The sequence below is a fragment of the Saimiri boliviensis genome, chromosome 1, assembly GCF_048565385.1.
Source record: "Saimiri boliviensis isolate mSaiBol1 chromosome 1, mSaiBol1.pri, whole genome shotgun sequence".
NCBI lineage: Eukaryota > Metazoa > Chordata > Mammalia > Primates > Cebidae > Saimiri > Saimiri boliviensis.
Window position 1 is genome coordinate 245,155,224 of NC_133449.1, and position 24,175 is coordinate 245,179,398.

The 24,175-nt window shown below is 38.8% G+C and overlaps 1 protein-coding gene and 1 pseudogene across 4 annotated transcripts in view; both read right to left on the reverse strand.

Annotated features, from left to right (window-relative positions):
• KIF2A (kinesin family member 2A) overlaps positions 1-24,175 on the reverse strand; it is an 81,755-nt gene that overhangs the window by 36,240 nt on the left and 21,340 nt on the right. For 2 of the 4 annotated variants that reach the window (XM_010336582.3, XM_003925809.4), the window contains exons 2-6: positions 6,771-6,865; positions 5,502-5,621; positions 3,417-3,471; positions 932-997; positions 209-309 (exon numbers count right to left, since the gene is read on the reverse strand). In XM_010336582.3, the coding sequence (XP_010334884.1) occupies positions 209-309; positions 932-997; positions 3,417-3,471; positions 5,502-5,621; positions 6,771-6,865 (437 nt within the window). Of the gene's footprint in view, positions 1-208; positions 310-874; positions 998-3,416; positions 3,472-5,501; positions 5,622-6,770; positions 6,866-24,175 lie in introns of all 4 variants that reach the window. The other 2 variants (XM_003925808.4, XM_003925807.4) reach the window with 1 other exon arrangement.
• On the reverse strand, positions 18,847-20,617 carry LOC104651041 (CREB-regulated transcription coactivator 2 pseudogene; annotated as a pseudogene).

The following is a 24,175-nucleotide window of genomic DNA, read 5'->3' on the forward strand; positions in this document are numbered from 1 at the left end:
ATAAAACATGAAAAGGACATTGTAGTAGAAATTTGTTATAGTAACTTATTTTCACAAGCGCTCATATTATTCCTTAATATCAATTTAAAGAATTCTTAAAATTCTCCAAAATATGCCTTAATTATTTTTTTCACTGATGAATCATTTTCACTGATATAATCTAATCTTTAGCTGGTACATAAACAAAATATATGTTTACGTTACGAACCTGGGCTCTTTTTTCTCTAAGTTCTTGCTGTTGCAGTCTCCTTTTTTCTCGTTTTTCTTGCAGTTTTTCTACTTCTTTTACACAATTAGATTTTCTACGTGCTGAAAAGAAAAGATAAGCTGCAGAAGTATAGTTTTCTTTTTTAGAGTACATATATTAAAATTTTTTATGTATAACTTCACCACACATACACAACAGGTACACAGTGACAAAGCATGTCTATAACAACTATGTGAGCCTTATTTAATGAGCTGCTTTACCAAAACTAAGATAGGACAACGTACAGATGGGAATCCAGAAAAATGACTCAAACATATTGATACATGTCATCTCTTGGTTTAGAAATACAGATCTTTGAATTGAAAGAATCAAGAAGGCACGAGACTTTCTTCTATAACATCTGAGAAATTATCATTTGCTCAGAATTTCAAACTCAAATATTGCTATAATTTCACAAAAAAATTTTGCTCCAAAATATACATTAAAAAAAACTCAATTAATAGACTAAATGAATAAAAATAAGTTAAATTTTCCACAGTGGTAAAATGAAATCTACAGTCAAGTTTGTACTTAAGACTGTTTACTATTTGAGGACTTAAAAGGATGACCAAGAGAGAATACATGTATGCCTAAAATGACTAAATCCTTGATACATAATTTACATACAAGGGGGTCCAAATTCCTTTTTTGCAGCTTGAACTGGAGATATATCTGAAACACTACCATTCTGTTGTGCAGAGGAAGACTGTTCAGGAAACTGACTGGGCCGTGCACGTGCAGAACCAACCACTGTAAGTTAAAAAAACAAATTTAAATTCAGGATAAAAAAATTAGTAGAAGTTAACTTTATTAAAAGGAAGAGATATCCCCAAAACCTGATACTTAAAAGTTACATTAGTAAGTTGCCAAGTGTTCTATTTATATATGTAAAATACAATACAGTTTATAAATCAATTCTGTTCAACAAACTGACATAAGCTAAAAGAGGCTTTCAAAGTAGTAAGTGCAGACTTAGCTTTCACCAATGTAATTTTAGCTACAAAACTCAATCTAAATAATTTACATTAAAAACCCAAGCTAAGCTTGATTTTTAATAATCCTTTAAGATATAAATTTGAAGAAAAAAATATATGTGAACCCCTCCATGTCTTAAACTTTAAACTGCAAAGAAATCCTCCTAAAATATATGTGTAAAATATAAGTTTTACATGCATTCTCATTTGTAAAAATTTAAACTAATCAGATACATACAGAGAGTAACAACTTAGAATTCGTCAACCCTCCCTATATTCCAAATCCCACTCTTTGCTCCTCAAATATGCAAATCTTCAGCAGAGAATTTCCCACTGTAAATATTATAAAAAAGGAAAAAAGAATATAAAATTAAATATAAATATCAAATTTTAAAAGAAATATAAATTTGCACAAGACTCTAAAGATAGTGTTTAAACTGAAGGACTGTTCCTCTACTTCCAACCTCTCCTTTAATACTTCTGTCCACACACACACAGAGAAACAACACTACCAGAAAATTCTGAACTACTAAACAGTAGAAAATAAATCCATTATGCTTTTCATGTCCTGGCTGAAAATATACTGGAGACTTCAGTTAATTACACATTTTTATGTCTGTTCAACTTTTCTTTAGCTAGTGAAATCATTTGCTCAGAATTTCAGTCAACTAATTTTCCCCATTCCTTTCTTTCTCATGATATTCTTCTTGAATTTACAAAATTTAGTAAATAAGACGAATTAAAAATTGCATTTTATAGTTTCATATTCATCCCATACATTTTATTTTATTTTGTTATTGAGTCTCACTCTATTGCCCAGGCTGGAGTACAGTAATACAATCTCATCTCACTGCAACCTCCGCCTTCCGGGTTCAAGTGATCCTTTTGCCTCAGCATCCTGGGTATCTGAGACTACAGGTGTATGCCACTGCACCCGGCTAATTTTGAATTTTTACTAGAGACGGGGTTTCACCATGTTGGCCAGGATGGTCTTGAACTCCTGACCTCAGGTGATCAGCCTGCCTCAGCCTCCCAAAGTGCTGGGATTACAGGGGTGAGCCACTGCACCCAGCCATCATCCCATAGATTTTAAAAATCATTTTTCTTTCTTTTTTTTTTTTTCCTTGGAGACAGAGTCTTACTCTGCTACCCAGGCTGGAGTGCAGTGGTGCAATCTCGGCTTACTGAAATCCCTGCTTTCCAGGTTCAAGCACTTCTCCCTCAGCCTCCCGAGTAGCTGGGATTATAGGCACTGCCACCACACCTGGCTAATTTTTTGTATTTTTAGCAGAGATGGGTATCACCATGTTGACAAGAATGGTCTTGAACTATGACCTCAGGTGATCCACACGCCTCAGCCTCCCAAAGTGGGGTGAGCCACTGCACCAGACAAAATCATTTTTCAGTATTAACATACTGTATTAGGAATTCAGGAAGACACCACGCTGGGCACGATGGCTCACACCAATAATCCCTGTAAACACTCTGGAAGGCCAAGGCAGAAGCATCACTAGAGCACAGCAGTTCAAGACCAGCCTGGGCAACATGGAGAGACTGTCTCCACAAAAAATTCAAAAAATTAGGTGGGCATGGTGGCACATGCCTGTGGTCCCACCCACATGTGAGGCTGAGACAGGAGGATCATTTGACCCTGGGAGGTCAAGGCTGTAGTGACCTGTGTTCATGCCACTGTACTCCAGTCTGGGTGACAGAGCAAGACCTTGCCTTAAAAAAAAAACAAGGCTGGGCGCGGTGGCTCAAGCCTGTAATCCCGGCACTTTGGGAGGCCGAGGCGGGTGGATCACAAGGTCAAGACATCGAGACCATCCTGGTCAACGTGGTGAAACCCCGTCTCTACTAAAAAATACAAAAAATTAGCTGGGCATGGTGGCGTGTGCCTGTAATCCCAGCTACTCAGGAGGCTGAGGCAGGAGAATTGCCTGAACCCAGGAGGCAGAGGTTGCGGTGAGCCGAGATCGCGCCATCGCACTCCAGCCTGGGTAACAAGAGCGAAACTCCATCTCAAAAAAAAAAAAAAATTAAAGAACCAAAAAAATCCTCTTAAAATTAGCCAGAGGAAATTTAAATAAATACATAAATACCAACAATGAGGGTAACGTTTACTTTTGATTTACCTTGTCAGGAACATACTAAGAAATCAATAGCCAAAATTAAGAGATAAATTTTTATTTTACCTCTATTATCTCTTGGAGGAGGCTCATTCTTAATAGAAGCCACAGTCCGTCGATTCTATGACAGGAAAAAATGTTCATTATATTTTCTATCTTTACTCTTCATTCATATATATCATGATCTGAGCTTCTTTCAATTAAACAAAACTAGGTAAACATATAAGACTATAAAACAAAATGAAGAAAAACTATAATCTTAATGAATTACTATTCATGCTATCAATATCCAAGTTCCTTTATATATTTTCCCCTACCCTCCAAAAATATCCAGGAATTAATATGAGCCAGGCACCGCTCTAAGGACTTTCTTTACAACAACCTATGAGGTCATTACTACTGCTATTCCCATTTCATTGGTGAGGAAACTGAAACAAAGAGAGGTTTAGCAGCTTCACAATAATATGTGTTGTAACCATCATACTATGCTGGTAAAACCATGTAATAAATGTTATTTCTGAATAATAGGGGTTAAGTCATAAAATAGTAGTTCCAGACAGCTTAGAACCCCCTTGTTAAACTGAAGTATCAGAATAATATAAAATGTGCATTGTCAGTTATCCTAAAAAGGTTTCATAAGAGTTTCAAAGACTTGGATACTATACAGATTAAGACAGCAAACCTTTGGTCCTCTAATTTATTCATGAAGACTTCCTTTTATTCACATCAAAAAAAAGATATCAAACAAAGTAGTTGTTTTTAACCTTGGCTGCACATTCAAATCAGATGAGTACTAGTACTATTAAGAGGACACTGATGCCAGGACCTCCCTTTAGGTAAAATAAAACTGAATCCCTGGGAGTGGGGCCCATAAATGAATATTTTTAAAAATACTGATTTAGGCCAGGCGTGGTGGCTCATGCCTGTAATCCAAGTACTTTGGAGGCCAAGGTGGGCAAGATCACCTGAGGTAGGGAGTTCAAGACCAGCCTGACCAACATGGTGAAACCCCATCTTAAAAAAAAAAAAATAATGATTTATATTTTTTAATATTTCTAAAAATAATGCTTATTTATTTTTAAAATATACTAATTTATTCTATTTCAGGTAATTCTAATGTAGAGTAAAGGTTGCTAATGATATGCCAGGAAGAATAAACTAAGAAGATCCTCCAATGAAGATCATTCATTTTGAAGCTGAATATGAAAAACAACCTACTTACAAGTGGTTGCTAATAATCTTTAAGTGGTGACTATCAATATGATTAATCTTATATGAGTTGAAAATATGCCTTATGTTCATCTGCACAGTTTACAAAACAAAGTTTTGTTGCTTCTAACATACTATATTTAGATGCTTATCTATGTCCTCCCTGAAAGATATCAAGTTCCTAAAGGCTGAAAGCCATGTCATATTCATCTTTGTATTCTGTCCCACAAAAGCATCTGACACGATATAAAAAACAAAACAAAACAAACAATAAATGATTGTTGAAATGAACACCAAGAAGTGCAGATTCAACAACTTTTACAATAAATCTGTTTGAAAAAGAGTTATATTTTGAAACAAAATTCTAATACTGAAAAGTCTTGAGAAAAAGGAGTATTATCTTTAAAATCAGTAAGAATAATGTGCTTTTAATTTTTATAAAGATGAAACTGCTAGAAGGATTTAGCACAGTTTTAAGGTATATCACCACAGATAATACATAAGCAAACTACACTATCATTTCCAATCATTCTTTAATAAACAAATAGCAGAATTATAATTTCAAAAGACTATCTGAGTTGGTAGTTATTATTCATAAAAAACAGCTATTATGCCTTTGTCAAAGTCATACATATTCATTCAACAAACATCAACAAGCAAATGGTTTTGATCTGTATCTCCTGAGAAACTTAGTCTCATGAAAATCCTAATTAGGTGAGAAATTTCTAAGACCTTATCCAATAATTGTCATAATTGTGAATTAGACAACCTCAATCCTTGAAAACATGTATGCACATATATGAATATGGATGGTGGAAAAAGAAAATTAATCAATAATTAAAATATACTCTTCACAGTCCACAAATTTCAAACTAGAACACACACATATCTATACCCACCGCTGTCCCCCACTGTTTTACCCTCTGAATATTCATCACTAACCTTTACAATTTTGTTTACTTTGGCTGAGGATGCTGGAGGTGGAGGTGTTTCTGGACTGGGTTCAATTTCTTCATCAGGAACAAGGTCAGGGTTAAGTGAAAAGATGCTCTCCAGGTCAATCTGTTCACAACAGACACATGTATATATTTTTTGAGACTATATTTTGAGACTATATTTTGACAATTAACCGTTTATTTTTCAAATAAATTGACACAGTAAATAAATTATTTTAGCCTAATGAATACAGTACCTCTGCTGGGTGTAGTGGCTCATGTCGGTAATCTTAGCACTTCGGGAGGTCGAGGTGGACAGATCGCTTGAGCCCAGGAGTCCGAGAACAGCCTGGGCAACATTGCGAAACCCCATCTCTATAAAAAATACAAAAAATAGATAGATGTGGTAGTGCAGCTAGTCTGTAGTAGTCCCAGCTACTCTGGAGACAGGTGGGAGGATCATTTGAGCCCAGGAGGTCAAGGCTACAGTAAGACGTGATCATGCCACTGCACTCCAGCCTGGGTGACAAAGTAAGATCCTGACTAAAAAAAACAAAAACCGAAAAACTAACAGTAACAACAGTGCCTTAGCTTTACAAACTAGATTCAGAATTATAATCCACAAAGTTAAAGAATCTCTCCTAAAATATCATTTTACAATCTTGACTCTATGAACTGCTAACAACACAGTGACCAATAGAATCACATAATTAAATATTATAGCACACTTTCAAATTGTGTGAGCTAGGGTAAAATAATTTTATTTTTTATTTTTTTTGAGATGGAGTCTGCTCTGTCGCCCAGGCTGGAGTGCAGTGGCACGATCTCAACTCATTACAACCTCCATCTCCCAAATTCAAGCAATTCTTCTGCCTCAGCTTCCTGGGTAGCTGGGACTACAGGGGCATATCACCATGTCCAGCTAATTTTTGTATTTTTAGTAGAGATGGGGTTTCACCATATTGGCCAGGCTGGTCTTGAACTCGTGACCTTGTAATCTACCCGCCTCGGCCTCTCAAAGTGCTGGGATTATAGGTGTGAGCCACCATGCCTGGCCAAGAATATGTTTATCAAATAATTAACAAGATTGATATGCGTAATCACATAAGAGAGGTAGGAGGAATCTACCTTTAAGTAAAAATTTTTAATCATTTGAAAGTTTTCAAGGAATAATAAAAATATCTGCACTAACTAACATTATGTACTTCACTGTTATGTTTTCCATTCAGAATCTTGAGTGCAGGACTAGGAATACAATTTAACCCAGTGATCTTACCTCTTTGCCTTTTGTATCTCCATTTTCTATCCATTCAACAGTTACACTTTCATTATCTTCATTTAAAGATGTTACCATTGCTTGATGTATTCGGCCTAAGTGGGAATAAAGCATACAGGTTAAAAAAAGTCACAAAATATGGCATTCCTAAACACTGTGAAATGCAATTTTATAACTTGCAAATTAAAAAAAAAAAATGACACTACCTTTCCTTATGAGAGATTTTCACACACCCTCAGGCACAGGCAATGAACTTTGTCCATGGGGCCATAAATCAATTTGCTACTTGTCAAATCCAGGAAATCAGTAAATTAGATGAGAACTAAAGTTTATTTTCAGCATATATGATAAATGGTCGCACAGTAACACAGAATGCCTGAAATCTTAAACTGTTAAATAGTTCTAATTATTTGAAAGCTTCCTTACTATGAGCCAAAAATGATTCTGTAAAACAAAGAAGAAGAATTCATAAAGCAAATTTTTTCTTTGTTTTTTCCTGAGACAGTCTTGCTCTGTCACCCAGACGACAGTACAGTGATGCAATCTTGGCTCACTGCAAGCTCCGCCTACTGAGTTCAAGTGATTCTTGTGCCTCAGTCTCCTGAATAGCTGAGATTACAGGCATGTGCCATGACACCCAGCTAATTTATGTATTTTTAGTAGAAACAGCGTTTCGCCACATTGCGCAGGCTGGTATCGACATCCTGACCTCAAGTGATCTGCCTACTTTGGCCTCCCAATGTGATGGGATTACAGGCGTGGGCTACTAAGCCTGGCTCGGGAAGCAATTTTAAGTTATTATACTGATATAAAATACTTCTTAAAAACCACTTTTTACCATATATAATGCAAATTGATAAAATTTTAAAATTGCGAAATTTCCTCACCAAAAAGGTTAGGAAATGCTAATTTAAAACGTCCTCTTCTATATGCTGTCTATCCAAATCTATTCTATTCCTTACTTTTCCTGACTATTCCAGTCTTACCATCTGTAGGGAGAAGATATTATACATAATATATTAAATTTATTTTCCCCTCTTAGTAGACTGTGTTTTATCTGTTAATAACTATAGTTCTAAATAATTATTTTTAATTACTACATATTTCATTATGTTTATCATAAGTTATTTAATACCTATTGATGGTCACTTAGGTTATGTGCAATTTATTATTATTATAAACAGTGCAATGAATACTATTGTATATTTGTCATTATGTACTTGTTGGATTATTTGCCTAGGACAAATTCCTAGAAGCACATCAACAGAATATATACATATATAAAATACTTTTTAAAAAATTTATTTCATCTGTTTCATCTTACCTATTCATTTGGTTATTAGTTAGGTAGAGACAGAAACTATGCAATATATTTGCATCTTCAATACTTCCTAATAGAATGCTGAACATATAGAATTTTCGTATGTATTTCCTAAATGAAATCCTTGAGGGCATATATGATTTAGCTTACGATAATGTATAGCTCTTTAAATATCTAAAAAGATATATAGTACATAAAAGTGTTATTATAATGAGGCTTACGATACTGTTAAAGAAACTATAGGCACTATAATAATTTGGTAATTATTGTTTATGACACTACTCTCACTGAGAGTATTTTATTTTATTTTATAATAGAGAGGGTCTCGCTGTGTTGCCCAGGCTAGTCTCAAATTCCTGTGCTCAGGCAATCCACTTGCCTTGGCCTGCCAAAGTGCTGGAATTACAGGCTTGAGTCACTGTGCCTGGCCCACCTTTTCTTTTTTCTCTCTTTTTTTTTTTTTGAGACAGAGTCTCAAGCAATGCTCTTGCCTCAGGTTCCTGAGTAACAGCTAGTATTACAGGCGTGCACCACCATGCCTGGCTAAGTTTTTTTTCTGAGACAGAGTCTTGCTCGGTCACTGAGAATGGAGTGCAGTGGAGCCATTTCAGTTTATCGCAATCTCTGCCTCCCATTCAAGCAATTCTCCTGCTTCAGCTTCCCAAGCAGCTGGCATTACAGGCACGTGCCACCACACCCAGCTAATTTTTGTATTTTTGGTAGAGACAGGGTTTTGCCATGTTGATCAGGCTGGTCTTGAACTCTTGACCTCTAGTGATCCACCCTCCTCAGCCTCCCAAAGTGCTGGGATTGCAGGTGTGAACCACCATGCCTGGCCCTGGCTAAATTATGTATTTTTTGTTTTGTTTTGTTTTTAGAGAAAAGAAAGAAAGAAAGAAAGAAAGAAAGAAAAAAGAATAAAGGAGAGGAAGAAAGAGGAAGAGGAAGAGGGAGAGGGAGAGAGAACAGGGGTGTTGCTTTGTTGCCCGGGCTAGAATGCAGTCTAAAAATAGGTATGCATATAAATGTGCTTATTAATGGAGACATGAAAAAGATGAGGGAAGAAAATAACAAACAAGCAGCCAACCAATATTTCATTTAAACCTGTAAGTAGCTGTGATGTGGTACTTTTTTTTTTTTTTTTTTTTTTTTGAGACGGAGTTTCGCTCTTGTTACCCAGGCTGGAGTGCAATGGCACGATCTCGGCTCACCGCAACCTCTGCCTCCTGGGTTCAGGCAATTCTCCTGCCTCAGCCTCCTGAGTAGCTGGGATTACAGGCACGCGCCACCATGCCCAGCTAATTTTTTGTATTTTTAGTAGAGACGGGGTTTCACCTTGTTGACCAGGATGGTCTCGATCTCTCGACCTCGTGATCCACCCGCCTCGGCCTCCCAAAGTGCTGGGATTACAGGCTTGAGCCACCATGCCCGGCCAGTGTGGTACTTATAAGAGTGTGTATTTTGTGTATTTAAAATGGAGAGTTCTATAAATGTTAATTAAGTTTACTTGCTGAGTTCAAGTCCAGGATGTCGTTGCTAATTTTCTGTCTCATTGATCTGTCTAATGTTGATGTTGAAGTCTCCCACTATTATGGGAAACTTAATAATATATGTGAGTTTAATACTGCCATTTAATGTTAGCTGGCTGTTTTGCCCATTAGTTGATGTAAATTCTTCATTATGTTGATGCTCTTTACTTTTTGGTATTTTTTAGAGAGGCTGATACTGGTTGTTCCTTTCTACATGTAGTGGTTCTTTCAGAAGCTCTTGTAAAGCAGGCCTGGTGGTGATGAAATCTCTGAGTACTTACTTGTTCACAAAGCATTTTATTTTTCCTTCGCTTATGAAGCTTAGTTTGGCTGGATGTGAAATTCTGGGTTGAAACTTCTTTTCTTTAAGGATGTTGAATATTGGCCCCCACTCTTTTCTGGCTTGTAGGGCTTCTGCTGAGAGATCTGCTGTAAGTCTGATAGGCTTCCCTTTGTGGGTAACCTGACCTTTCTCTCTGGCTGCCCTTAGCATTTTCTCCTTCATTTCAACCCTGGTGAATCTGAAGATTATGTGCCTTGGGGTTGCTCTTCTTGAGGAATATCTTTGTGGTGTTCTCTGTATTACCTGGAGTTGAATATTGTCCTGCCTTGCTAGGTTGGGAAAGTTTTCCTGAAAAATATCCTGAAGCGTATTTTCCAGCTTGCATTCATTCTCTTCGTCACATTCAGATACACCTATCAAACATAGATTAGGTCTTTTCACATAGTCCCATATTTCTGGGATATTTTGCTTGTTCCTTTTTATCCTTTTTTCTCTAATACTGTCTTCTCGTTTTATTTCATTAAATTGGTCTTTGACCTCTGATATCCTTTCTTCTGCTTGATCAATTTGGCTGTTAAAACTTGTGCATACTTTGCGAAGTTCTCGTGTTGTGTTTTTCAGCTCCATTAATTCACTTATATTCCTCTCTAAATTGTGTATTCTTGTTAGCATTTCGTCAAATCTTTTTTCAAAGTTCTTAGTTTCTTTGCATTGGGTTAGAACAAGTTCTTTTAACTCACAGAAATTTCTTATTATCCACCTTTTGAAGCCTGCTTCTGTTAATGCAACACACTCATTCTCCATCAGGCCTTGTTCCATTGCTGATGAGGAACTGTGATCCCCTGTAGAGGGAGAGGCATTCTGATTTTGGGTATTCTCAGCCTTTTTAGGCTGTTTTCGTCCCTTCGTTGTAGATTTATCCATCTGTGGTCTTTATAATTACCGTCTTTGTAATTGGGTTTCTGAGTGGATGTCCAACTTGTTGATTCCCAGTGCCGGAATCTGAGCAACCCACTGCTCTGGCTAAACAGCGGTGTTAAGATTGATGGTGCTTTTCTGACTCTGCACCAAGAACCACCGCACCAAGGCAAAACGGCCTCCCCAGCCACAAGAGATGTGCTGGCGACCTGTGGGGCTCCTCCGCTGGGAATCTCCTGGTCCGTGAGCAACAAAAATTCGTCTGAAAGTGTAGCATCCTCTCGTTCTCTGTGCTTTCACTGGGAGCTACGATCATGAGCTGCTAGTGATCAGCCATCTTGGATCTCTCTAAATTTTGTATTTTTAGTAGAGGTCAGGGTTTGTCCATATTGGCCAGGCTGGTTTCAAACTCCTGGCCTTAAGCAATCTGCCTACCTCTGTCTCCAAAAGTACTGGGACAACAGGCATGAGTCACCATGCCTGGTCTTGTGGCCTACCTTTTTTATATGAGCGCATATAAAATTCCATGTAAGTGATAAATGAACATAATTCTGCAGATTTCAAATAGTGAGGATTTTAAGTACCCTCAAATGATACATTGGTGCTACTTTAAAAAAAAAAAAAAAAAAAAAAACGAAAATATATACTACTGGTCTTTCCATGACAGTATATATAGACCTACCTATTACTTTTCATAACCATATAGCATTCCATAAATCAATAGATCACAATTTATTCCTTTATTAGGAATATTATTTCCAACTGTTTGCCATTAAAAGATGCCACACTGACTATCTGCACCATAGGTGTGAATGTTTCCACAAATAAAATTTCTAGAAGGAGAATTCGTGGGTCATGAATGTTGAAATTTTGATAAATATTCCTAAACTGCCCTTCATATACATTCTCACCAACAGTGGGACCTATTCCTCCACATCCTCGTCAACACTGAACATTATCAATCCTAAAATTTTTATCATCTCATGTGTCAGATTTCTCTAAGCTACTACTTTTTAAGCATGAATATGTCAGATACTAGCTCATTTCATTCATATTAGTTCACTTAATCATAACAAATATACCTACAAAGTAGGTATCTGTATTTAAAAATGAGAAAAATAAAGCTGAAGGTTACAAAGTGAGTAAGTAGCATGGATCTAAACCTTGGTCAGATTTAAAAGTACTTGCTATTAATCACTGTGCTTCTCTACCCACTTCAATTAAGCTGATGAAGATGTTTATATGTCTTTAAGTCCAGGCATTCCTATAAAAATTTATAAAATGTAACACAAATTCTCAACCCTCATGTTTACCAGAAACTCCTAGGGAGCTTTTACAAAATAAAATGACACTGCTTCAGTCTTGCCCCCAATAATAAGCCAATTCTTAACAACTATACTGCTATCACCTTGGTGCAAGCTACCAATGCCTTGTACTTCGTTTACTGTGATACTCTCCCAACCAGTCTTTCTGCTTCCAACTTACCTGCCCTCTGTCCTCCAGAGCAGCCAAGATGTTCCCGGCAAAAACTAAGTCAGATATTACTCCTCTGCTCAAAACCTTCCAATGACTCTCCATCCCCCATCTCACACAGAGTAGAAGCTAAAGTTCTTTCAATGGTCTATTAATGACTTAAAACAAAGCCCTACATGATCTGACCTGCATTACCTGTGACCTCCTTTGTCCCTCACTACAGTAACTCCTTTTTAATTGTCTGATTTCTGTCTCACAAAATACCACCTCCATTCCCCCCGCACCCATAAAAGATGGGTCATAAACTTAAATGTGGAAGATGTAAAAGCAACTGAGTAAATAGTGGTGCTTTTTACTAATACAGATGGACATTAGAGAAGATGCAGGTGCCGGGGGTGGAGGAAAATGATGATCTAAAAAATACTGGGAGGAGTCAAAAGGATTTACAAAAGGAAAATTAGATAATCCTTACTTTAATTTTAGAAATCAATTAGGTAAATAACCAGTGGAAGCGATATGTGTCATTTGGGGTCCTCTGAGAAGCAGATGAGAGTTAGGAGTACAAGAGGTTTATTGCTCAAGATAAAAGAGGGAGGAAAGAGGACTGGGCACAGAAAACTTTCAGACCAGGCCAGGTGCAGTAGCTCATGCCTGTAATCCCAGCACTTCGGGAGGCCAAGGCGGGCAGATCACTTGAGGTCAGGAGTTTGAGACCAGCCTGGCCAACATGGTGAAACCCCATCTCTACTAAAAATACGAAAATTATCTGAGTGTGGTGGTGTGCGCCTGTAATCCCAGCTACTTCGGAGGCTGAGGCAGGAGAATCACTTAAACTCAGGAGGCAGAGGTTGCGGTGAACAGAGACTGCTCCACTGCACTCTGGCCTGGGCAACAAAGTGAGACTCTGCTTCAGAAAAAATTAAATTAAAAATAAAAATTAAAAAAAGAAAACTTTCAGACCATGATGCAGATTTAAAACCTATGAAAGAAGTGGCTGTGAAGCAGGACTAAGCAGAGAAAGCTTCAGACCTTGATGAAGATCTAGCAAAGTCTTGGTCAACCCAGTAGGGTGCTTCAGAGCAAGACTGTCCATTAGAGGAGTCCTGCACTGGGCCAAAACGGATCAGTGCCAATGCTCTATCATTTGCTGTGGATTTCCCAGGAAATTCAAGTTCTCAATCCCAAATCTAAAGATCCTGAAGGTACTAACAACTGGAGGTTGTCACCTAACTACACTCCCTGAAATGGAAATTCTTTCTTAGAGAGATCTAAGCAGTGTACCTGCATGATTTCCATAGCATATGAAAAAGAGGATGAGTTTAACTGGTAGTAGAAATGAAGAGTGGACCCCAGAGAGTCATAAGCAGCCCAGTCATCATCACAATCTGGGAGGAGCCTACCACTGCCGCATCAAGCCCCTCATCAATCACCCTCCCTACAACATGAACAGTGAGGCTGAGACCTGGCAGCCATCCTTGCCCCAATCACCCCTGGCAGCCGCACAAACATTGATACCCACTAGTAGGGACAAGAAGATTACAGCAACAAAGGTTTTGGAGAAAGTAAAAGGGTTTAATAAAACATTAATATGGTTTCATCAACAGAAAGGAAGGAAATATTTAAGCCTAAGGAAGATGCATTTGAATATCAGACTACTGGGAAGAATAACCCTCAGCAGGAAATGAAGAGGCTGTGGTTGAGGTTAAAGAAATAAGACACCTAGCTAACAATGATGCTATGGGCATTCTTACATATGTTTACTGGTATAAATGTGCAATAATTTCTCTAGGATATATAAGAGAAACAATATAGAATAACTGAGTCCACATATATAAAACTTTTCTCTTCAGTGCCATGTTTCCTATCTATAGTAGCTATGTGATAGTTTGTATATTCGTCCCTGACTAAATCTCAGGCGGAACTGTAATTCCTATACTGGAGGTGGGGCCCGATGGAGGTGATTGGATCATGGGGGTGGATTTCTCAGGAATGGTTTGGCACCATCCACTTGGTGACGAATGCTGTCCTCAGAGTGAGCTCTGTTCTGATTGTTTAGAAGTGTGTGGCACCTCCCTCTCTTGCTCCTGCTCTGGCAATATAGCATGCCTGCCCCCGCCCCGCTCCTTAGCCTTCATGAGGCCTCTCCAGAAGCTGAGCAGATGCCAGTATCATGCTTCCTGCAAAGCCTGCAGACCTGCAAGCCAATTAAACTTCTTTTTTTCATAAATTACTCAGACTCAAGTATTTCTTTATAGCAATGAAAGATGGGGCTTAACACACAGTATCTGTAATGATTTGTAATCCTCCTAACAATTACTCCATATTCATGAAAACACTTAATATTAGCCAGATTCAACGTGTCATATTATGGTTCTAATTTCTCTGATTTCATGAGGTTTTTGCTTATTTTTGTGCTTGTTAGCCATTCAGGTTTTTTGAGTACTGACTTGAGTGTTGGGGTCTTTTTCTTTTGGCTACTTCTCTATAGGAATTCTCTTTATACTCTTGGTATTAATCTTTTGTTGTATGTATGCTAAATATTTTCTACAAAGTTGTGGTTTTTCATGTTTTTTATAGTGCCTTTTGATGAATTTAGGTTCTTATTTTTTTGTTTGTTTTTGAGACAGAGTCTCATTCTGTCGCCCAGGCTGGAATACAGTGGCGCCATCTCAGCTCTCTGAAAACTGTCTCCAGAGTTCAAGCAATTCTTCTACCTCAGCCTCCAGAGTAGCTGGGATTACAGGTGCCTGCTACCCCACCCAGCTAATTTTTGCATTTTTAGTAGAGACACGGTTTCACCACATTGGCCAGGCTGGTCTCCAATGCCTGACCTCAGGCGATCTGCCCTCTCAGCCTCCCAAAGTGTTGGTATTACAGGTATGAGCCACCACACCCGGCCTAAATTCTTAATTTTAATGTAGTCAAATATGTGTTTTTCCATTATGGATTTGTGTGTGTGTGTGTGTGTGTGTGTGTGTGTTATAAAATTTTTCCTAAGATTGAGATCCATAAAACAGTCTCTTACATTTTCTAAGTTTTACAAGCTGGGTATGGTGCCTCAGGCCTGTAATCTCAGCACTTTGGGAGGTCGAGGTGGGCGGATCACTTGAGATCAGGAGTTTGAGACCAGCCTGGCCAACATGGTGAAATCCCAACTCTACAAAAATTCAAAAAATTAGCCGGGTGTGCTGGTGGGTGTCTGTAATCCCAGCTACTTGGGAGGCTGAGGCAGGAGAACTGCCTGAGTCTGAGAGGCAGAGGTTGCAGTGAGCCAAGATCACAGCACTGCATTCAAGCCTGGGTGACAGAGTGAGACTCCATCTCGAATACATAAAATTTTACAAAACCTTTCACATTTGGGACCTTAATCCATTGGCATTTTTATATTTTTTGTAGGATAACACAATTTCCTTTCTAGGACCATTTCCTGAAAATCCCCTTTCCCTCTGCTTATCTGTAATACTACCTGTGTCACAATTCAAGCCTACATGCATGAGTTTATTTCTTTATCCCTGAACTAAAATTCCTTGGTATTATAGCTTTGCTTATTATTAAGTCTTGCCATATAGCAGAATAAGCCCTCCTGCTTTACTGTTCCTTAAGAGTATTCTTAAGGAATTCTAAAGTATAAACTTCAGAATTAGCTTGTGAAGTTCCAAAAAGTCATATAAACCAACAATCACAAAACTACCTATTGGGATTCTGATTGGAACTGCATTGTCTGTTTTGTTCTGGATTGTTTCTTTCTTTATACCTCCTAGCTATGAGGTTCTGGATTTTCTTATCATTAATCTAGACTGATACTGGCCAGCGGTTTTCCTTTCTCAAAACCACTTTTTTAAGAGTTCGGGGATCTCACTCTGTGCCCAGGCTTAAGTATGGTGGTGTGATCATGGCTCACGTTATCCTCCTGCTTCAGCCTGCTGAGTAGCAAGGATTATCGGCATGCACTACCATGCCTGGCTAATTTTTTGTAGAGACAGGGTCTTGCTATGTTGACCAGGCTGGTCCTGAACCTCTGGTCTCAAGCTATCACCCTGCGTCAGCCTCTCAAAGTGCTAGAATTACAGGTATAAGCCACTGTGCCCAGCCTCTCAACAAGCTTATTAGATTTTGGTATCATGGTTATACTAATCTTTTTTTTTTTTTGAGACAGTCTCCTTCTGTCACTGAGGCTGGAGTGCAGTGGCAAGATCTCAGCTCACTGCAACCTCCACCTCCCAGGTTCAAGCGATTCTCCTGCCTCAGCCTCCTGAGTAGCTGTGATTACAGGAACATGCCACCACACCTGGCTAATTTTTGTATTTTTAATAGAGATGGGGTTTCGCCATGTTGGTCAGACTGGTCTGGAACTCCTGACCTTAGGTGATCCGCCCACCTTAGCCTCCCAACGTGCTGGGATTATAGGCGTGAACCACCACGCCCAGCTGGTTATATTAATCTTATAAAATGATTTTCTATGGCAAAGTTCTCCCTTTCTGTACTCTAGAATAGTTGGTGTGAAATTAAATTATTTGATTCTTGAGTATTTGGTAGGAAAGAACTTGTTAAACCATCTTGGTTTGCGTCATTATAGGAAATTAGATTATTTGACTCGAGTATTTGGTAGGCAAAAACTTGTTAAACCATCTTGGTTTGCGTTATTATAGAAAGATCCAATTTCCTTAATAATTATAGAATTATTTTTTATTGTTTTCATAATTACATTTTTCTAGGTGTTTTAGATAAAGTTTCCACATTTTTGGCATCAAGTTCATAGTTATCTGTTTATTGGCTCTGGTATCTGATATGATGTCCACATTTTCATTCCTAATTTTTTGGTAAAGTTTTTTCTCTTAATTAATTTTACCTGGGATTTGCCCATTTTATTTGTCTTTTCCAAGAATAAACCTGGCTTTGTTGAATCTTTTTTATTAGGTGTCATTAGGTACTTAATTTCTGCTACTATTACTTCTTTCTTTCAACTTACTTGGGGCATATTTTACTGTTTTTTTCCCTTTAAATTCTTTAGATGAATGTTTAAGTCATTTACCATCCTTATTCTTTTTTCTTCATAAGCAGCTAAAGCTACACATTTATTTCCCAGAACTGCTTTAGCAGCATCTTACAGGTTTTTACATGTAGTATTTTTGTTATTGCTCAGTTCCACCTATTTTTCTATTTTCATGATTCTTTGCCTCATGAGTTATTTTAAAATGTTTCTCGAATTCCAGATATGGAAGTTTTCTGGATATCCTGTTAATGATTTCTAAAGGTGAGACACCTGACCAAGCAGAACAGACAAAGCCACAATAATTGGTACCACTTTCCCAGTGCACAGTGGCTGAATATCCCTGTATTTCTACCATAACTGACTGGACTGCCTGCCTTGATGGAAAAATTTCTTATAAATCTAGCTCCAGAAGCAAATCAGCAGCAATTTTAAAAGCAGCATTTAAGAGAAGTCACACAAGTCCTTGTCTTCAAAAGTGAACCTGACTCCAATTCTCCTTTTTAAAAGTCTCTTTCTCCCACATCATCCTACAGGAATCAAACTTTTGCCATCTATGCCTGCTTCAGCCCTACCCATCTCTTAGAATTCCTGTTCCATTACAATCCATGATCTTGTTTCTGAGCTCAGCTATGTATGCCTTTCTGGTTTCCTCTTACATGTTTGGGACAGGAGGGTGCCATTACATTAACTTTCTTTAAGTCATAGGTCATATTCATAGAAAATTAGGTCAGATTTGAAAATTCTAAGTTTACATTGTTATATAAAATTAATACTACCATAAAAAAAGTAACTTATAGTTTCAAAACTCTATGGCTTTGTTTTTTTTTTTTTTTGAGACAGAGTCTTGTCCTGTTGACCAGGCTAGAGTGCAATGGTGCAATCTCAGCTCACTGCAACCTCTGCCTCCCGGTTCAAGCAATTCTCCTGACTCAGGCTCCCAAGTAGCTGGGATTACAGGCACGCACCACCATGCCCAGCTAATTTTTTGTATCTTTAGTAGAGATGGGAGTTTCACCATGTTGGCCAGGCTGGTCTCGAACTCCTGACCTCGTTATCCACCCACCTCGGCCTCCCAAAGTGCTGGGATTACAGGTGCGAGTAATCCGTGCCTGGCCAGCTTTTTAACACTTAAAACCCAGAGACATATTTAAAAGTTTTCCATTTCATTTTAATCTAGTTGTAAAGATAATTTAGTGTAGAAGATGTCATCTGTTGGGGGTAAAGTTAGGAAAAAAAAAAAACTTGCAAAGAGTTTTTTTGATGATTTTTTTATTAACATACATTTAATTAAAAATAATATCCACCGTGGCTCTCTCCTCCACTGAGAGAGAAAAGGGTGGTGAGGAGGGGCTGGCAATGTCCACCCCTAGGAATCCAGACAATCCAGGAGTCCTAGGTTACCTTCCCAGGTTACCCTCTATATCCCCAGCTTTCCAGCAGGCTCTGACCTCCAGGCAGTTGGTTCAAAGTTACAAGTGCTTTTGGCCCTCCCTTGAGCTTCTCCAGGCCCACCCGTGTATGGAATTCAGGGGCCACCTGGAAAAACCCCTTGCTTTTTCTCATTCTTGGGATCCTTTGTTCATGCTACAAAGAGAATCTGGGGGCGGAGTGGAATCTCTACTAGCTGGGGTAAGGGAAGAAATGGACAGTAATGGGGGACAGGGCCAAGAAGAGGGATGGTGATGAATATTCCAGAGCACGATAGGGTAGCAGGGCACTGGGTCACTCAGAATGTTTAGCCCTTCCAGAATCAGTAGCTCCATGCACAGTTCATCTTATAGCTCTAGCCCCAACTCTAACCTGCTACTGACACCTCAAAGCCAGGCACTCCAACCAGGGTTACTGCAATCTCCCTAGAGAAACCTGGAGAGTTTCTATGAGGATGATGTTAGGCCTTGAGCCACAGCAGGAGCAGTGATGGGTCAAGTTCTGGTGGTTGAGGGTGTGAGGATCCTGAGGGCCAGCCACTGGCCCCTTGCCTTCTAAAAATCCAAGCCCTTCAGAAAAGCCAGGAGGATACATCGCCAGACTGGTTTATGGGGTCTCCATGCTGAACTGCTCCAGTTCCCTAGGGTGAAGTCACTCACTGGCCAGTGAAGACTTTCCCTAGCCCAGTGGGCCGAGGTGGGTAGTGTCCCATAATGCAATTGCCTGCCCAGAGGCTGCCCACTTGAGGGCTGCACTGAGTAGGCCTGAGAGGGCAGCTCTCATTGCTGTAGAGACTTGGTATGTGGCTGGGTGTGCAGATTACTGGTCTCCAGGGGGACACCCTGAGTGATGGAAGACAGAGTAGGTGACATTGGCAAAAACTGTTTGGGCAGCTGCTATTGGGACCTTCTGGCATTGGCAGGACCTGCGGGCAAACTTAGGGGGCTGAGAAGTACCTGGAAATAGTAGGGGGAGGCCCCAGGAGTAGAGGTTGAGTGAGGTAGGGGCAGATGGAAAATGAAGTGGAGGATGAGAGGAGGAGAGTCAGGGCAGCACTGAGTGAGGGGTGGCCCAGGAAGGTGGTGGGCAGTGCATGGTGGGCCAAGGAGAAGGCAGGTAGTGAGGGGTGGCTATGGGAGCCCTGAAGATGGGGCTGAGGACTGCTCAGGAAGCCTAGAGATCGGGATTGCTTAGGGAAGACTGCAAGGATGGGTGGTTGAGAGGTGAATGAAGTCCTGGGGCATTATAACCTGGGCCCAAGTCCATGCCCAGGCCCTCGCTAATGCCCAGGTGAGTCACGATGTGGGTCAAATTGGAGGTACTGTTGCCCCTATTAAGGCTAGGGTAGGCTGTCTCCTTAGGGTGCAGAGGGGTGGGCAGTGTTGGTATAAAGTGCAAACTGGTGAGATCAGGTAGGAACCTCCTCCCACATCCAGTATTCATGGCAGGTGGGAGGACAGACACATTGGCAGGCTGCCCAGAAGATGGAAAGATGTTAATTCCAGGGACTTCATAAGGACCGGGGTCAGGAGGAAGATGACGACAGCTTCTAAGTATCCCATGGCTTCAGCAAATGCTTGTCACCTAGGAGAACTTCTCAATAGCAGATACTTTAGAGTCCATTTTACCACCCAGAAATGTTGACTGGGCAGGTTGCTGGGAGGTATGGGGCCTGGATAAGTATCCTGGGGACTGAGGTTCATCACACTTGTGTGAAAGGCAGAGTCAGAGCTTGTCTTGTTAAATGCAGATGTGCTGGGTAAAACAGGTACCTCTTCTCTGCAGGGAAATTGTCCCAGAGCATAGTCCTTCACCAGCTGGACACTTGGGGAGGAGATAAGTAGGCAGGACTATAGGGAGAGCTGTCAATGTGGTAGGGTATTGGCAGGGTGGCGACACCATTCTGTGGGGATCTGTCTGTACCCGTTCTACCAGCCTGTGGTGCCGAGTGCCCTGAGATGAATTAAAAGGTGAGTGGAGAGGGCTTTGGAACTAGGCCAGGCTGAAACAAATCTGGTTAATATTAGGCAAAGAACAACCATAATGGGAGCCCCTAGTGTATGGCAGTTGCAATTTTTGAGTGTGTAACTGGGTGAAGCCGATGTCCATTATCATCTCCTCGAGGGCTGCTGTGTCCTCAGCCTGTCGCTGCTTCTGCAGCATGATCTCACTAAACTTGCAAAGATTGGAAGCCAAGGCTGTGGCCAAACAAGGCTCATTTGCCCCTGCCCCTGATGTCGCCACCTTCCTCCTTTGTTCCTTCCTGACATCCTCCTCCCCGACAGTACAAGCCACTGTTCCTCCCTCAACACCTCCCAGCATCTTACTCCAGCGGTAGCCACTGCCACCTCAGCCTCACAGACAGTTTTGGAAAGTACAGGCAAATCCTGCAGAATAGCTCCCCAGTCATTATTTTCCCGATAGAATACCTGTTGGTTTTTAATACCAAAACTTCCTAAAACGTACTTTTCTCACAATGCAAGATATTTCCGGCCAATATTTATGTAAGGAAAGCTTTATATTTGTATGTGACAAAACTAAATTCGCATTTTAAATAAAAGAGTATGCAAGAAAAGTTTGTAGTTACATTCCAAATATAATCAATAGACTATTAGAATCACAGTAGACATAAACAATCATGCCAAGTATCAAAGTAATACAAAATGTAGGCAAAGGATGATGCTTTTATTATATCCAGTATAAGCCATTTACTAACACACTTTGCTTGTCCTGAATGTATTTCTACAGCCTCTCATATATTTGTTTAGTCCTTGTTTGGCTTAGTGCTGAGAGTCCCTAAACATTTTAAAAAATGTTGAAGAAAACATTTATAATGGAAATAGGCAAAAAGCAATTATAATGGAAGAAAAAATTCCTATATATAAATCTGATTTGTTAATCTCATTGTTCATTGATCACACATGATGGTATTTTACTTATACAAAGGTAAATCACAGTGGTTACATTTCTGAATTTGGTTAGGGAATTCATGTTGATATACTGCCATTTTTTCCCATTAGTCTACATTCAACCATTCGACCTAAAAAAATGACAATTTCATATGGTTCAACGTAATATAAAAGTAATATTCACCCAAATTTAGACGTTAAAAATTTATAAAAATAAAATCTCCTATATCAAAGAATATAAACATAATAAATACTTTAAAATATAATCTTTAATCAAAGTCATTTTATGTTTAGTTCATTTTAAGAAATATCTCTACCTCACTTAAGGCTCAATTTTTTGTTAGGGTGAAATTACAGGGTGAATAGTTCAGATCTCAACTTTTTAATATCTGTTGGTAAATATCAAGACACATGATTTTTAAAAAGAAAAAAAGCCACAAATGACTGAAGAGAACATATGTGCAAATCTAAGCCATCTTTGCTTCAGTGAATAAATTCATATTTCAAGACTTTCTAATCTTTAAGATAATTACTTAAGATCTGATATTAGTGCTATTTAATTTGTCATAAAAGCTCATATATTCATTGAGCTGTCAAAAACAAGTTTTACATGTTGACAATTGCCTTTTGGTCTCTGAAAACGGGATCCTATTATATGTTTTCTAGTTCACAGCTGAGTTCACAGCAGCTGTGAGGCTAAGAAATGCCAGCAACCAATTAGGCTGGCATAAACCTTGTCTAGCATATAAAGTATAATTTGGTTGCAAATGTAGGAGACAAGAGCCAAAATAAGTCAGCCAAGAATACTAATAAAATTTTATTACAAGCATTAAAAGTCAGAATATTTAAAATCTAACAAAAATATGTATTTTATTAAAAGGATATAGTAGAACGTTAGGAAAAATATGAAAAAGCAACAATCAATTCTTTTCAGACCCAAGTAGTTTTTTTAAAAGGTTGCAGCTGTTTCTGACATACCTAGGATTACAAACTCTATGGGTTTTTTTTCCCTCTAACTACCCTAATCATAGGATTGTGGTATATGATCATACACATGGCAAGTCTTCTCCCAAAGTGAACATTATTTTTATCAGTTCCCCTTGAGATGTTTCTATGAAAATTTCTCTTCATAGTTTTAAGATATTAAGACCTTTATATATATATATATATATATATATATATATATATATATATTTATTTATTTATTTTTATTTTTTATTTTTTTATTTTTTTTCTTGAGACGGAGTCTTGCTCTGTTATCCAGGATGGAATGCAATGGCACGATCTCAGCTCACCACAACCTCCGCCTCCGGGGTTCAACAAGTGATTCTCCTGCTTCAGTCTCCCAAGTGCTAGGATTACGGGCATATGCCACCATGCCTGGCTAATTTTTGTATTTTTAATAGAGATGGGGTTTCACCATTTAGCTAGGCTGGTCTCAAACTCCTGACTTCAGGTAATCCACCCACCTTGGCCTCCCAAAGTGCCAGGATTACAGGCATGAGCCACTGCGCCCAGCCTAGACCTTTATAAAAATTTCAAAATCTAAATATGTATAAAAACAACACAACTTAAATGATTAGCAAAAATAAAACTTCAGTTAAAAGACTGTTCATAATGGCTATTTCCAAACTTTTTGAAGTTGTTTAAATGTGTTTTGTTTAAAGTATGAGAAATTTAAAAATATAACAAAATCAATGCTTTATAAAATATTACTAGAAAAAATATAATTTAAAACATTTTAAATATATATTGAAAAGTAGTCACTGGTGATTCATATGCATACAGCCATGTAAGGAAAATCTAGCTTACATGCCAATAAATTAAAATATATAGTGTATCTATTCTTTTTTTTTGAGACACAGTCTCACTCTGTCACCCAGGCTGGTGTGCAGTGGTATGATCCTGGCTCACCGCAACCCCCGCCTCCCAGGTTCAAACGATTCTCGTGCCTCAGCCTCCCAAGTAGCTGTGATTACAGGCATGAACCACCACACCTGGCTAATTTTTGTATTTTTAGCAGAGGCGGGGTTTTGCCACACCAGCCAGGCTGGTCTCAAACTCGTGACCTCATGTGATATGCTCACCTTGGCCTCCCAAAGTGCTGGGATTATAGGCGTGAGCCATCAGTGTATCTATTCTTGATAACACCTCTAGCAAGCCCTTCCATTTTCAATCATAATACCATCAAACAATCTGAAAGCATTTTAAATAGACTTGTAGAAATATGCTAATAAAATCTAGTTATCTCCTGCACCTTTCAAGCAGAGACTAAGACGGAAACATACATAAAAATATTCATTCTCAGGAGAACAGAAAAATAAATATTACTCTGAATTATAAAATCACACATTCAGACCAAATGTCTGGCAGAACAATGTTGTTTCCAGAAAATGAGTAAAACACAAAAGCTTACTCAAAGTGTTTGGTAAACAGATACCTGAAAGAAGTACTTTCTTCCAAGTCATTTCGCACCAGATAAATTATCTTAGAACACACTGATGATAAAACCTCTGCCACTTCATATGAGTGATTGATTAAAACCTGTCTT